Source organism: Homalodisca vitripennis, chromosome 4 (genome assembly GCF_021130785.1).
Source record: "Homalodisca vitripennis isolate AUS2020 chromosome 4, UT_GWSS_2.1, whole genome shotgun sequence".
Taxonomy (NCBI): Eukaryota; Metazoa; Arthropoda; class Insecta; order Hemiptera; family Cicadellidae; genus Homalodisca; species Homalodisca vitripennis.
In genome coordinates this window covers 71,981,151-71,998,375 of record NC_060210.1, presented here as the reverse complement: position 1 = coordinate 71,998,375, position 17,225 = coordinate 71,981,151, and the positions used below count along the sequence as shown (strand labels likewise).

Here is a 17,225-nt window from a genome sequence, read left to right as displayed (position 1 = left end):
TCTGGAGCCCAGGCAATTTTAATACAAAGGAATACTTATAAAAAATTAAAACAATTTTGTCTGACAAACCAAGACAAATACGAACTGAAAGCAAAATATTATTGAAAAAATAACCATGATAATTTTTTAATTTACTAGTCTATCTACGCAATACATAAAGTATGACAATATCACATTTTAGCGATTGGTAACTCACAAACTGCCGATCATCTGTTACCAAAGAATATGTGTAGTAGACTCACAGCAATGGAGGTACATAAATATAAAACTGCAAATAAAATATGGTTTACTAAACTGGAATAATTTGATAATTAGGTTATGTATCTGCGGGTTTTCATGTACAAAGCATAACCATAAACACGTTTTATTATTTGGCAACACACGTTTTTCCGATCATCTGTTGTCTGGGAATGCACAGCAGACTCGCAGTGATGGACAAACATAAAAAATACTAATCGCAAGCAAAACATCAGATTATTCCCTAACAAAATTATCCATTTACGATTTTTCAAACACAAAGTATGACAATACAGTAATGTTTAAGCGATCGGTTATTTGTGTGCTGCCGATAATTTTATTAATGATGTGACGAGTCTCTACAGAAGCCAAATCCCGTTGATCGATTCTCGAATCTGAATTTGTTTGAAGATTTGGTGGATTCAAGATTCTGCTTTGACACATCACTAGTTATTATCACCATCCTATAAAAACTGATATTTTAAACATAAAAGTTCTGTGACTTTGCCAGGATATCTGTGATCAGTATACTGTACTAGTACTATAAAATCTTCCATTATGTTCTACTGTGTATGCTTTACTTTTATTTGTTTAAATTTGTACAAAGCAATTTTGACAATAAACCTTAAACATTATTATTTAGAAAAATCACATGATTGTAATTGAAAATTACTGTTCTAAACCAACATAATACATACCTGCTGTGTCAAAAAGTCCAAGTGTGTAAGGCTCACCACCAATCATAACAGTAACAGCATAATTGTCAAATACCTAAACAGAAAATAAACTTTATTATACCTAATATTTAGCTATGATAAACCAACATTTAAAAATCAGTAGAATTTATCCTTAGGTAAAGTCTATATAACATGTCATAGCCTACATAAAAATTCAATATTGAAAGGTAAATCGTGAAAAATAATAGTTTTGTTACTGAAATTACCTTATACCGAAATGTACTGTTACCAAAGTAATGAAAGTTTTATTTTTAATTAGTTCATCCACACTTAACTGAATTTGGAAGTTTCAAACCAGCGAAAATTATGGAACTGAACCTGAGGATAAATGATTAAAGAAAATTTTCAGTATGAGCAGAGTGTCTACCCATACAAGCAGGAGAGATTCAAACACATTTAACGTGATATAAGGTTTGAATGATAAAAAATTCAAAAGAGGACTTTTAACATCTTAAAACAACACACATTACAATAGGCATATCACCATAATACCGGGTGTCTTTAAAGTCCCTCTCCCCCTATTAACTTTCTTATAAATACAGGTGAAGTGATTTACTTAGGGGTATGTTTATCACATTCGAGTCTACGCTCGAGCGTGACTCGAGCACGGCTTTGCCGATCAATATACGGAGTTGCCCGAGTGATATTCGAGTGCCGTCTGCTGCATTAGAAAGCCAGCTTTGTTGGTTAGTTCAGAAAAATTCCGCTAGGCGCTACTACGTCATACCCACTTGAGGCTTTTGTTTAGCGACTGACGTGGCCTGGCGCGTCGTCAGTCTATCTACGACAACAATCATGGAGAGGCGCGCGTTTAAAAAAACAATGGAAGAGGGCAGTATATTAGCTGAATTAGAGTTAGATACGGACTCTGATATTGTTGATGACACCGATGATGATCCGGATTTCAGCAGGTTCTACTGCAAGGACTGTAATGTGGCACTCTGCCTACCTGACTGTTTCGAAGAGTATCACACTAAAAAGGATTTTGTGTGATTTTTTTTGCATTTGAAACTTTTTTGGCAATTAAAATTATTTGTAAATATGTATATAGTAAATGCCTTTAAAAAAATTTAAATTACTTGTTTTATTTACTCAAAAGTTAGTTTTCAAGTAACACAAGACATGCGGGAGTTTTTATTTTTCTTCAAAAAATTTAGTTTTGAAATTTTTTTTAAATTAATTAGATTTTATAGGAATACAGTTTTACATATCAATTTAAAGAGGAAAGATAGAACTTTCAAGAAAATATAATATCATATACATAATATTGAACAGTTTTCTAAAAAAAAATCTGAAAACCCATTAATTTATGCAGACCAGGCTATAAAAACAGCAAATAGCGAGCCAGACTCCAATGTGTTATATGACCAACTGAGGAGTTTTTTTGGCAATTATGAGGTTAAAGGCCAACCTGGCAAATCACAAATTTGACATTATCATCGTATTCTGCTCATCCTCCTGAACAAAAAATATATACGGTTTTAGGGGGTATACTCATAAATAGTTAAGTTTTTAATGTTCTGTATGTGTGCTGTGTCTGGATATCTATAAATATTATCTGCAGCTGGAACTGATAGCGTATCTGTTATCTGAGCGCAGCCCGCGCTGATGGCCGGTAGCACTCATCTCAACCCGATAACAACTAATTAATTTGTAGCTCGAAATTAAGAAAACATTGTTCATTTGAGTCAAAATTGTGTTAATTTCAGCATTATTTTTCATATACATTTCCAAAGATAGCGGCATATGCGATGATGTCATCACGAGGTAAATCACGTCACAAAAGGTCACGTGACGCCCGACGCGGATGTACAACATGGAAATATTGCTCCGCGAGTGAACAGTTGTTCCATTTTTTATGTTATACAACTTCGCTATTTCTCATTTCCACCCCGTCAAACCTTATATTGTTTTGTTCTGTAGGACGATTCCAATAAGTTAATAATGCAAAACTCGCATTTTGCCGCTCTGGCTGTTACTTTCACAACTACCGTTTTTGTTGTTGTATGAAATCTTTTGATACAAAAATGGTGTAATTTAAAGGCAGGTCAAAATTTGTAAATAGAAACCTCCTAGCAAGTGACACCTCATTTTTAAGGTATTATAAAAATAAGAAAAATGGCACACACAAGAGGTTTCTAATGTTACTATATATTATAAAACAAATAAAACATTCACTAACTAATTATTTTGAGATCTTACGACACCAAATCGTAAAACAAGATATAACTAGAATCAACAAATATCAATAACAGTATTTATTAAGTTTTGTTTGGTCTGACCGAAGCCCTTTAGAAATACCAATAGCTGGTTTAGCCATGTCATCTTTTTAGTAGTATCTGAGGTTAGTAGGTTTTTAGTAGGTTATTAGTTAGTATCTGAGACACTACACAAATACCAAGAGTGCTTGGCTCTGAGGGATACGACTCTTCATAAATTCTTGGCAATGACCAAGCCATCCCTCAATAAGTGCTTGACACTCAGAATTAACATACGTTGTGGATATGTTTTGAAGATAAATAACTTTCGTTTAACAAACATGAAAATTAACAAATTTCAGTAGCTTCTATATTGCAAAAAAGTCAATAAAAGCCTAAATTCCCATTTTTTTTTTTTTAATTAAATCTGGACTACTAACAATTTTGTACATGTAGAATTCAGTTACACATAAAGGCAACTAATATATAACAATCTTGACAAACAAATATTATTTTTACCATGTGTAAAATACTATTTACAAGTGTAAAAGTAAAAAACAATATAGACGTCATTATTTGAAAATAGTTCTTTAATTCAGAGCAGTTAAATCCAAGGATGTAAGAAACATAATTCTACTTCCCTAAAGTTAAGTGGGATTTTCCTTGCCTTGTTTCTTATTGTAAAACACTAAATTGTCTTAAACAAATTAGCATTACTTTGTAACAGATCTCTTAGCTAAAGTTACTTTACAGCTATAGTGAGCTCAATAATAGTTCCATAACACAACTTCACAACTCCTAGTGATAGACAGATAACTTTAACACAACTTCACAACTCCTAGTGACAGACAGATAACTTTAACACAACTTCACAACTCCTAGTGATAGACAGATAACTTTAACACAACTTCACAACTCCTAGTGACAGATAGATAACTTAAGATATACATAACTATGATTTACGAACTGCGGTGAAAAGATGGTTTTAGCTCTATTGATGCGATCAAATTAAAAGTTACAACATACAAATTTATACTTACCGTTGGCACATATTCAGATGGAAACTTGTTAGTTGTATAAGATATAAGGAGACATGTTTTTCCTACGGCTCCATCACCAACAACCACACACTTGATAGTCTGCATTGTGTTCTGTTAACAGAAGATTAAAAATATAATACAATACAGATAATAAAATATACTACAATCTTAAATACAACTGAACTCAATCTATTACTATATAACTGCTTTGTATTAGAATTTTCTAGAGTGTATATTCAAGTTTTAGCATAGCTATAGATAAATTAACAAATAATTAGTAGCCCTAGAGTATTATTATTACTCAATCACAATTTAAAAACTGATTAAACAAATTACCATATTTTAAATAATTTATCACCATTAATACTTTTCAATGGACAATGCTGCATCATCCTCTACCCATAAGTACACAAACCAATTATATTTATGTGCAGATGTTCTCTTCACTCAATATTATATAGTCATTGAAACGAAATGGAGCTGGTTTTACAAAAACATTTAATGTAATAAATTAATAAAATCAAATAAAAATTATAATCACGAATAGAGTTCCCGTTAACATTAATACAAATATATTGCATGAAATAAAACTGACCAGAGTAAACATATTTGTTAGTTGTTATATAGTTGATGTAATGTGCTGAAACAGTTTTCTTGTACAAGGTATACATAGACAACACCACTGCCAACTGATAACTGGCTGAGGTGGGCTCATATCTGACTCTCAAGACTTGGTGATAGTGGTTATAAACACTGATATTATCACAATTGCAATTCCATATCTTGTCACTAAGCACTACTTGTCTATTGTACTATAATCATAGTATACTTAAGTGGTGAAATGTAATCACCACCAAGCGTATTCAATAAAAAGAAGATATAGCCTTAGTTGACCACTGGAAGCATAACTAATGAGAAGCAATATTTAATGGTATATCTATGAAAATTGACCACTCACAGCCACCTTCTCTTTGAACTTCAATTATACCATTATCAAAATGATAGCCCTTAACATCCTATATTGCCACAAATTTAATTTTAAATGTTTAGTGTGAAGGTTGCTGTTACAAATCTTTATTGGTTATTTTTTACATGTTTCTTAAATTAATATAAAATCTGAAAGGGTGGTAGGATCGGAAATCATACAGTAATGATATGATTCTGTATCATTTAATAATACCCCAGCAGGGATCACTTCTGGTTGGTTTATATCTTCTAGTTGAACCTACCACTGGGCACAGCAAAAACCGATGTGCCACTTAAATCTGGACAACCTTATGATGTCCAGGAGTGGCACATCACTAACCGCAAATGTAGAGATTCTGGGGTTCAAGGGCAATTCGATAGGTCTAGTCTACTGCGGGATGTGTCTGTTGGAGTTGGTGGAGTTTGTTCCCTAACCTCAAAGGTTCTTTCTAGCCTTAACAAGGTTGTGCCACCCCGTCTACTTTGACTGGAGAGGCTGGGTCAGAGCTGGACTCTCCTTCCGGGGAGACATGACTTTGAGATTTAGAGGCCTAATTCTTCCTCATGGATCTTGATAGGAGGTGGCCCCTACTCCCTAACCTTACCCATCCTGAATATCCTGCCGGAAACAGCGGTAAGGTTCTTATAGGACTAAGTGCAATATATAAGCTTCTTGTCCTAAGGGAACAAAAAAATAATCATTTAATAGGCATTAAATTGTCATCGAAACTATTACTTGCATTTTAAGGTGGCTCCAAATGAAGCCAATAATAATAGTTGTGAGAAAAATTTCAGTCTCCGTTCCTCCCACTGCCAGTCTTGCTGAACCATTCTCACTTTAGCATCCATAAACATTTCATAACCTACAAGAATTGTTACTGGGTATCCTTATACTAATGTTAAAGTGTCCCAGGCCTGATGTCAAAGACTACGATTCAGGCGATTATCTCATCTCGATCCTCACGCCACTTCTTCTTGCTATACAGGTCATAAATACAGCAAATATTTATTCTGTACATCCCAGAATTGAAACCTACTTAGAAGGCACAATCAGGCATCTCATCTCAATCTGCTAATATCCCCATGATTCCCATAGATTAGTTACTCACATAGGGAAGAACTTCCATCCATATCAACCATTATCTAAACTGCAAGAAGCCCAGAAATTCATTAACTCAAACCGAAGTGAGAGACTATGTACTAGGAGCTATAATGGAGAAAGTTTCATCTTTGTAAACTGAGCTCTGAAGCCCTGAATCTTAAATTGGGATTTCATCAAACACTAAAATGTGAAAAGACTCAAAGCTATCTGGGATCAGTTATGAACAGTCCAATAATTTGGTTACTGATAATACCGCACTAAGTATTGAGGGTCCGGTACCTTTGGTTGTCTACATCTCGTATCCAGTGAGGATTCTAAAAAAACCACAACCTCATGAAGGTTGCTTTGTCGCATGATAAAAACTAGTGAAAAAATGTTTATCTTCGTGCATTTCATTAAGGGCCCCCAAACAAAAGTCCATTCTTAAAAGGTCATCTTCACTTAATGTAGTGAAATCTAGTGTCAGTGCATTTCACCGTTAAGGATCCTGATTATTGATTGTTGAGTAATTCCTGCATCAGTAGCATCTCTTCTGGAAAAGTCCCATGGATTGATTTGAACCGCCGACAAAACCTCTGTTGACTTATCATCTCTTATAGTACTAGTGAGCTGTTCCCCTTTTTTTCTAATTCGGTTGTACATTTCCAGTTTCACGGACATAATTGGCAAGTCTTTGGAAGACTTTTCACGAATGATATTCATGGTCCAGGGTAACGTTGAGCGTACACAGCAGCAGCAACTATATAGTTCTGTAAAAATTCACCTAACACCATCAACATTGAGAAAGCATCGTCACTGGTGAATGGAATCTCAAACAGATAACAATACATGTCTTTATGTTAAAGACACCAAACTGAGTAACTAAAGGAAATGAAATATGACAAGATATCATCTTGTATCTTTTCTCTTAAACTTGTTCATAAAGATTCAGTAATTATTGAAGATAACCTTGTCCATATCTTCAGAAGTAACTGAACGTACAAACATGTGTTTAGATTAATTAAAATTTTTGCTGGCATTGTTATTTGATTTGTCATCAAACAAATCCATCAGAGGTTACTTATAGATAAATCGTAATCAACTTTTAAATTTAATGGGAATTTAAACTTTTAGTATACGGTACCTACCTCTCATTATATAAAGTCAAACTTTAAATACAAAAATTGTAGTTTTTAAGAGAGCTATTGATAGGTGTAATGAAAATCATGTACCATACCATTTAAATTTTGTGAAGGAAACAGGATTTTCAATACAACAAAATTATGGTATAGCAATACATACATTCTGTATTTGTTTTAACGTCATTGAAATAGTCTGAATTTGAACTACGAGGGCTGTCCAGAAAGTAACATAATGGTAATGGGCAGAACTAGCACTGCCATCTTGACATCAGACTCTTCATACACTCAGTACGCAACCAGCTGTGGTAGATTTTGCATCGTACCTATCATACTTTAAATACACAGTGGAGTGTTGAACATTTCTCCCAAATTTCACGAAGTTTAGTTCATGATATTGTGGTTGGTAAACTTGTTAGGTTCAGAAAATCTAGTAGTTCTTAGCTCTAGTATGAAACACTTTCAAACACTCAGGGAGGTAGAGGGCAATGTCACACTCTGGGCAAAACCACAAAGTTTATTTTTTCCAGTTTTGCCAATATCTTGTTTAGTTTTCCCTAAATAAACTTTACTCGTATCGGATTAGCCTTTTTGTCAGTCAGCAGCATTTTTCACAGAAGTTTCTGCCTATGAGTTTAGTGGTTTTGTTCCGTTGGCCTTCTTCTAAGTAAAGGTATCCTTTTCAGCTAACGTTTTCCCAACAGAAATAATATTTTTTAGTAAGCCTTTATTTCTGAGGTGAGCACTCAGATAAACGTATTTGAAGTAGAAACCATAAACAGACGGAACAATAAGCTTTTACCATTTCATTTGTGTTTAACGCAACTGATAATAAACTATAATTTCTATTAACAATTGTTTTATCTATTGTAGTATCAGACTTTGTTTTTGGTACAGAACTCTTGTGTTCCCCTTACCAGTGTAAAACTCAAATGACAAGACATACCCAGTGGAAGAATCACACATAATGTACAGTTTGATACCGTATTTGTTCAGCTTGTTCTTCTTATACGCTCTACATTAAATTCTTCTTTTAAAACCATAGTGCCTTCATCAACAGTGAGACTTTCATTGGGAGAGACAATCCAGAAATTGATTTACCAAGTCTCCACATGGATCATGTCCATCTGTATTATATGGGACATACAAGGCATTATCATTCAAATGAAAATTTGATAAAGCACAATAAACTATAGCTAAGCTTCACTGAAGCAGCAAATTCCATGTTTATAAAAATGTCCCCAGTTCAATAATCTCTCAGTTAAGACATTTTAACAATAAACGACTGGAGAATTATTTTAAAATAAAATGTGTAATTTTACAGTTGCTCCTGATGCCCATACACTCTTCCTCTTTAATAATTCTTTGTAGTTTGTCAAAAATACTTTTAACATATTTAATGGTCCCTAATTTTTAAACAGTTTTATCAAGCGTTGAGGAAAAAAACATCAAATGGAGTGATGTTTTTACTGACAGCATCTTTGATGCCACTGAATTAATTGAACAGATGAAGACTTGTTTGTTCATCATCTGGTTTCCATCCAAGTTCTTCAGGTTTTTTTTTTACTTTCATTTGGTTGAGGCCTAGGTCTACTTGTTACATTAATGTCGTTTAAGACTTGAAAATCTTCAGTACTAAACTTACTCTCCATCTCCATGGAATTATCACGTATACAGTCAATTTCTATTATTTATTAGGCCTAGGCCTAGTTTCAGCCTTATCTGGTAGAAATTCTCTTTCACTTCATTCATTCCTTAGGCCTGTTTGTGCTCTGCTCTGCAGACCAGTAGTAAGTAGAAGGGATGGATGGGTCAAGTATAAAATATCAGAATCATAACTTACAATACTGTATCTGTTTTACAAGTAACCTCAAAATCAGGATCAACATTTTCATCAACCTCGAACTCCGCTTCAGACCCAAATTTGTCAATAAAGTCACTTAGCTTTTAAAAAACAACTGTTCTATTATCCTTTGGCCTACCGATATACATTTTTAAAATAATCCAAATTGTCATCCTCAGAATCTGTATAAAACAATGCATCCACGATAATGTTTCTTGTTTTTGGATCCGAAAATCTTATGTGTAAGGTAAATACCACAATAAAACCTATGTAACTGAACATGCAAAATACTTATTTTATAATACATTATAATTAAAATAATTTTTATTTTAACATAACAACGCAGATACTATGGTAACTTCCAGACAACTATATTGAATCAGATGTCTGTAACACAAGTTTTACTTAATCTGTAATTCTATTTCGCTTGGAATTGTTTAGAAAAAAATCCAAAGAATAATAGTAATCATATATTACTAACCACACATAACACAACACCAAAATGTCAGTATTACTAATTACCTATCACCACAAACTAAAAATGACTGCTGACCTGAACTGGGTCTTGGGATTCAAAGTGCTACATAGTGCTAAAAGTTTCCTCTTAGTCAAATTTCATTGGTATGAAAATTAATAATGGGCTAGGCTAAAATCGTCTTGTACATTAGCTGAACAGTTACATAATCAATATGTAAAAGAAAACTTGTACCAATTTTTTAGTCCAGAAATTTATAAAAGGTAATGATAGACATATGGGACAATGAAACTAGTGTCTTTCATTTACAGGTTGTTTAAAAATTCATTGAAAAAATTACTTGTGATCCGCTGACTACCTGGAGAGAAATAACTTCTTTAAGTGGGTTGCAATATGGTTTCAGATCGATGGCCTGTCTAATTTGAGACAGATTATATAATTTCTTTAAAGCCTTACTAGACTTGCATAAAATATTTTAGGCTACATCTCATTAAGGTAAGACTTAATAGCCTACATTTCATCTTTAAATTAATTTGTATCAATGAATTTATGAAAATTACTTCGGCATTTAAATATATGCTAAAGGTACTGGTATAATATTAAACAGGTTTACTTAATAGCCTACATTTCATCTTTAAATTAATTTGTATCAATGTATTTATGAAAATTACTACGGCATTTAAATATATGCTAAAGGTACTGGTATAATATTAAACAGGTTTAACAAACATTAGTAAGTTAAGCCTAAAAAATATTTCTGGAAGGAAATATGCATGCAGCTGTATGAACTTTAATTTATATCTCACCAAAAATTACTAATCTAGCCTATTAGAATGGTATTTTATAACATAACTGTTATCAATTGATGTAAATTAATTATATAGCTGAAATCATGTTTAAGCACAATTTCAAACTATAAACATATTTTGTTTTGTTTTTAAAGTTAACTGTTTTTTGGTAAGAAATAGTCACTTTCAATCAATAATTATTAGTCTATGTTTACAATCTGAACACGTGTTTAAAGTTGAAACATATGATTTAAATTAATGTTCAAATTTAATGGTCTGTAAGCCTATCAATTGATTATATAGATAGTTGAATTTATGCAATACTGTGTTAGCTAATATCGATATAAAAACTGGATCCACTATTCTAGATACCCAAAATAACAGTTACCTTTAGAAAAGGTCATTCCATGGCAGAAAACTAAAATCTAAGAAAAATATTGAAACAGTAAATTGTAGACACATTTGTTTTCTAATAGATACTAAATTCTGAAAAATAAATGTTTTTTCAAAATTTATTTTATTTATGTGATTTTTTAAATGTAAACAAGGCCTCTACCACCAAAGCTTTTAGCCTTGATTATGAGTCCTTCTGTGAAGATAAACTGTAGAGTATAAGTAAAAACTGGGCTAAGTGCCAAAAATTAAGAAATTGAGTTTAGTATCAAAATGTGTGCTATAAGCCAACCCCAATACAGTATAAACCGGGCTATGTCGAGAAAAATCAATAATTCGTTCAAATCCTTGCCGCTAGAATGCGCATGGGCTATGTTCAAGGGTGACATCAGTAAAAACCGAGTCAAGTGCCGCGCGCAACACACGCCAGACTACACGTGTTTTGCAGGTTATGTTTGTTGCCACAGACATTCTAACCACTGTATGAGGAGTGTGTGTTACCGCTTTACATTGTGATTAGATTGAGTTTGTGTTATCCATAATGGATGTGCCTTTAGTATTACCGTGTAAGAGACGAGCAAAGGGTGAAGCATCTTGTTTGTTCAAAGGAGTTTTGAACAAAATAACCCACAAAAACGTTGATGTTTGGAGCGACAACTGTGGGGGACAAAATAAAAACAAAATGTTGCTGTTTTTATGGAATTATTTAGTTTGTCGTGGTATCTTTGATAAAATTGAACATAAATATCTTGTGTCAGGCCATTCATATCTTTCTTGTGATCGAGACTTTGCGCTCAACGAGAAAGTAGGTGTGAAGTCCCACTAGACATAGTTCAAATTCTTGTAAGTGCCTCCCACAAAAAGCAATTTTTTGCCACACTTATGGATCAAGATGACTTTTTTTATTTTAAGGAAAGTAGTAACAATTGTCTGAATACAAAGAAATTGGAAATATCCATCCAAAGTCCAATGGCTAAAAATTACAAGAACAAAACCAGGTAAGGTATTTGTGGAAAAATCATGGACTGGTATTGAAACTTGGCTTGAAATAAATGTGTTCAAAAAGGGGGTTAAGGAAGAGGACATCTTGCAAAACCTATCCACTTTGCAAACAATAAACCGATTAACTAAAGAAAAAAAAGAAGACCTGAAAAAGATGATACCTTACCTCAAAGAAGAGAACAAAGACTTTTATAATAATTTAACTGCATAAAAGTGTCAGTGTTCCTGACTGTTAACTTTAGTTTAGTGTATAATATACTATCGAGTATTTGAGTAAAAGTTTAAAATAATTAAACTGGTATAACATTATAATTGTTTGTCTTTTTAACCTGTATTATTTTTTAACTACATGTTTGCTTACTCTTTCATTTTTCTGGTTTTTTTAGTAATATTTTTTTGGTACTTAGCCCTCTTTTTACATCAGTAAGTTGTGACATAGCCCGAATTAAATGTGGCACTTAGCCCGGTTTTTACCTCAGTAAGTTGTGACATACCCCTTTTCAAAAAAAGTTGAATTAAATATTTTTTTTCTTTACTGTTGCCATGGTATATAATGCATTCTTCCACTGATACTATTAGTAGTGATGTATATATTTTATTTAATATATTACAGTTAAAAAATATTTAATTATGACAGTTATATGCAGTTTTCATCGATTATCTCAAAAGTAACTTTTTGGCACTTAGCCCGGTTTTTACTTATACTCTACAACTTTTCATTGCTATTATAAATTGTTTCCGTTTGAAGTCCCTCGAGGTTGTACTACCTAATGGCTAATGCTGGAAACACGCTAGTGACTTAGCAAGCAGCGCAAAGCGGAGTGTCGTAAAACTAGTGCAGCGTAAAAAACATGATTTAGATAGCAAAAATTCAGAGCAATTGACGCAGAAGGAAAAACTAAATACAGTAAGGAAGATTAACAACTGCGGAAACATGAAGTTAGGGCCAAGGAGGAAACTATGGAACAGGCTGCATTTATACAGCAAGCTTAGAGTTGTGTATATAAAAAGAATTTGAAGCTGAAATTCAAAAGATTTCTAAGGATGACATCCAGCCAGACCTTCTCATCCAGCAATTAAGAAAAAACAGGAATCATACACACTCTAAATACATAGTTGTTATACAAGGCATAGTTGTGATAGTTGTAGAGGAGCTGAAGACAGACAGAGTTTATGTTTTTTCCTTACACACACTTAAGATAATACCAGTATTGGAACTACTTTTAAAGTTAATAAAAACATAATATCTTTCATTAAATTTTAAAATGTCTGGCATATTGCTACAACCACAACTCTGCTGGGAGTAGTTATGTAACAGTTTGTTAAAAAGATTTTTCACTAAAATTTTGTAGAATTGGTTTTTTTATTAGGATAATATTGAATGTTAGGGCTGCAGTATAATAAGCGGCCACCACAACAATCGTGTCATCGATATTCATGAGTAACGAATCCACAATATAACTACTGAAATAAAATTAGGTTTATTTTTTTCTTCAGCTTACAATTATTTGGCAGCCTGGATTTTATCCATATGCCCTAACCCGAAAACGAAAGGCCGCGGATGGAAGAACCGTAGACTGGGTAAACATTCATGTATGTAATATAATGTGTAACAAATTACGTTATGGGTATTGGAGAGTACAGTATAGTTCAGCTGTTTTGTGTCATAAAACATAATAGTTTTATGATGAATAAAAAAAGATATTACAAACTAAACAGTGTACCATTTAGTTACTTTATACTGTTTTGAAGGATAAACGTGTCTTAACTTACTGCTTGCAACACAAATAAATGTACTTGCGGCCGGCCATTAGTCAAATATGTTACACATGATTTTACTTTATTTTAATTAAATTGGAATAGTAATGTCCAACCAACTTACAATGTAGGCTTTCCAGACTGTATTAACAATATTGTTGTAATGCAAAATAAAATAGCTGGCAATTAATAATATTTATAGGTAAAATGTCTTTATATTCAATATTTCTAATCAATGGTTGATTCGATTGTCGTCGTGGCTGCTTATTATACTGCAGCCAATGTTAAACCCGGATCTATGATAATAAGGCTTGTTATAGTAACTTTTATCACTATTATTAAATTAATTAATTTGTATAGATCAAATAAACTTACTGACAGATTATAGCCTAACTGGTGATTGTGTTATTTGTAATGTTCAATTATCGTAGTTTTATCATTTTCATGTATAGTAAAAATAAACATCAATGTTATGCTATTTTCGTAAGATTCTGCTGCATGGTAATATTGTGATATGGTCATAGGTATGGTAGGTATATATTATTGTAAACTTAGGTTTTGGCTCTTACTTGGGAACTAATATTTTTATTTCTTGTAATATAAATTATAATCATTAACCCTTTCCGGGCCAGGCGGCAATATATTGCCGCCACAGATCGTGTCTGAAAAGTGTCAGGCGGCAATATATTGCCGTCTGTGACATACGCGAAAAGCGCCCGGCGGCAATATATTGCCGCCTTGATATTCGTAGTTTTCTTAAATAAGTACTACGTCAAATGATTAAAGTTTTATGTTTTTTTTATCCCCTGGTATATTTGTAGATAATTAATATGAATATCATTTTTATTTTGGAGGTCTATGCATTTTTATTTCGTAATTGTCACGTGACATTATCGGCTGACTCGATCTATTGTTGTTAATTCTTTATGCTTTAGTGTAATCATACTATTGTATGCTGGATTCTCCTTTATTATTTTATTTTGTGGTTGTAAATATTAGTAGTGTTAGTAGTTACGTGCTTAGCTATTGTGTGTAGTAGTTACAATGACTGACAATTTGCGATCTCATGGGAATAAAATTGTAAGTAGCATATTTGTAAATAGAAAAAGTGTAAATAAATTTCAAATAAAATTGTGTAAATATTTCTTGGTAAATAGTGTTTTTAACTGTATTGAAACTGTTTATGGATCCTACAATCATCTGTTTACCGGTACATCCATAATGTGAATATTTATTTTAAGTTTCTTGCAGTGTAAGAGTCAGTTGCTGTATCACTTGTTGCGAAATACAATTATGCGTATTTATACAAAATGTGTCATAAAAAATTTATTTATGAGAGAAATAACACAAAATTTTGTAATTGTTGTTCCTTTCTAAATGTACAATATAATAAAATAGCTTCCCACAATAAAATTATTTTTCCTTTTTTAGTTATTTACAAAAAAAAATAAAAAAATAAAAATGTTTTTATGTAATCTATTAAAACGCTATTTTTTTAAAATTTTAAATTACTTAAAACTACATCTATATATTTCTTGTTGATAGTATATATCTATACGAGTAATTTGGTGCAACTTTTAGGTCATTCTCTAATTGTTATGAAAAGTTATAAATTTTAATCTTAGAGACTGCAAAATCGCCAATTTTAGCCTGGCACTTTTGACTAGTCACAGGGGATATGATATGTGAAAAAATTTTGCAACATCTCATATTTGGTCCTGGCCCTGAAAGGGTTAATAGGTAACTTAGGCCCTAGTACGGATAACTTTCAAGATGGATTGTCAGATTTGAGAGAATTGGTAGGTTTGGAGCCTGTTTCTGATTAATCAGATTTAGAAAAGAGAAGAGAGTGAGATAGCTATGTTTATTGTAATAAGTGAGTTGTTTTACTATGAAAGCTAAGTATAGTATGCATTTCCACAAGCTATGCCACAAAAAGGGGGACCATACCAAAAAAACAGTGTTAAAAATTGAAATCTATTAAAATTTAACAGTTTTTATGGCATGGACCCCTTTTATTGACAATAACATGTATTTTTCTTGTTGTAAATATCAGTGTTAAGAAATAAAATAAAGAATTAACTTTATCAATTAGCTTAAATAATCTTTTTCTACATTTTTCAATGAAGAGTGAGTGATATGAATTATAACCCAATACACATCAGTCTTGGTTTTATTATAAATGTAAAACTTGACCTGCCAAAGAGACTAATGTAGCTGCCAGCTCAAGGGTTAATGAGTCACTTTAATCTTTAAGAAATATTGTAAGTTAAGTTAATGGGCTGTCCGAAATATCCAAACTTTAGCCTAGATAGCCATAAGCAATAACAATATCCCTACTAAGTTTAACACTGTGAATAAAATATTAAGTCTTTATCTTAAACATGTATGAAAATTACTTGTAAGCCTAGTAAGTTACAAGTATTTCATTCACATTTATAATATAGAAAGATCACCCATTTAGCCTAAGTAGGACCTAAGTGTTTCAAAGTGATACAAATCTGATTTTTAAAACTAGAGAATATATAAATATTAACTAGTCCCTATAATTGTATAACTAACAAATATTTGCAGAACTAATTGGGCTAAAAGTTGATGCTTCTTCTATCTGGTAATTATAAAAATTTGCTTATATGAAATAGGTGGAGGGACAGACTGTCAAATAAGCATGTATTATTTTGTCAATTTAAAACGTTTAGCTAAATCCTAAATGAACTTACTAATACTATAATTAAAGCACCAACTTTATAAATTTACTCTTCTGACAGATTCATTCATAATAAGAGGCCATTTTGTCATTCTTGATTGCGTGCACTGCATGACACTAAATAAATTGTCAATCAATTTATGATATTCAAAACACAAAACAGGCTTGATAATAACAATCTATAAGAACCTGTGATGCAAAAGAACATTTTCTTGTATGTATAAATATAAGTATGAATTATAAGCGTAAAAAGAAATAATAACCTCACCACCAAATACAGGGCGTCGACAAAGCACTACCAACCAGTAACAAGCAGTTAGTTGACAAAATTCACACATGTGATCTTAGCGCTGACTGTTACAAAATTGTTGTTGTAATATACTACTATATATGTAATATAAGTAAAATTATATATGTAACACCAGCAAGAAAAACTGTAACTGCCTGAAATATATCTTTCAAACATAATAAATTCAGTTGTAATCCCGAGAGCAGAATTTCGTGCACTGATATTTTAATACACTTTAAAAAAGTTCTTATTTGATACTCGTAGAAATAGCATCAGTAGAGAAATAGCCTAAGACCTTTTTCGATGCTGTATACTAGGGCTCGACAACTTTTTAAAATCAAAGGGTCATTTAACATATATTTGCTTGAGTTGCTGGCCACACAGTCAATGAGAGAGAATACAAATAACAAATAAAAAACAATTTGAAGAAATATACCAACAAGCAATACAGGTCAAAATCAATTCAATTAAAATTAAGCATTTTCTCATGACTAAAACGTACTAAATTTACAATATTACCACTAGGCTTGGGTAAAGACTCGTGGTGTCCTTTGTACGTGTTCCCCGTTAGC

General features: G+C 32.3%; 1 protein-coding gene across 5 annotated transcripts in view; it reads right to left on the bottom strand.

Moving 5' to 3' along the window:
• LOC124359518 (cdc42 homolog) overlaps positions 1-16,721 on the bottom strand; it is a 30,113-nt gene extending 13,392 nt beyond the window's left edge. Inside the window, exons 1-3 of one of the 5 annotated variants that reach the window (XM_046812319.1) lie at positions 16,633-16,721; positions 4,213-4,323; positions 936-1,008 (exon numbers count right to left, since the gene is read on the bottom strand). In XM_046812319.1, the coding sequence (XP_046668275.1) occupies positions 936-1,008; positions 4,213-4,317 (178 nt within the window). In that variant the 5' untranslated portion in view covers positions 4,318-4,323; positions 16,633-16,721. The other 4 variants (XM_046812316.1, XM_046812321.1, XM_046812320.1 and 1 more) reach the window with 4 other exon arrangements.
• Between the last annotated feature and the right edge of the window lie 504 nt (positions 16,722-17,225).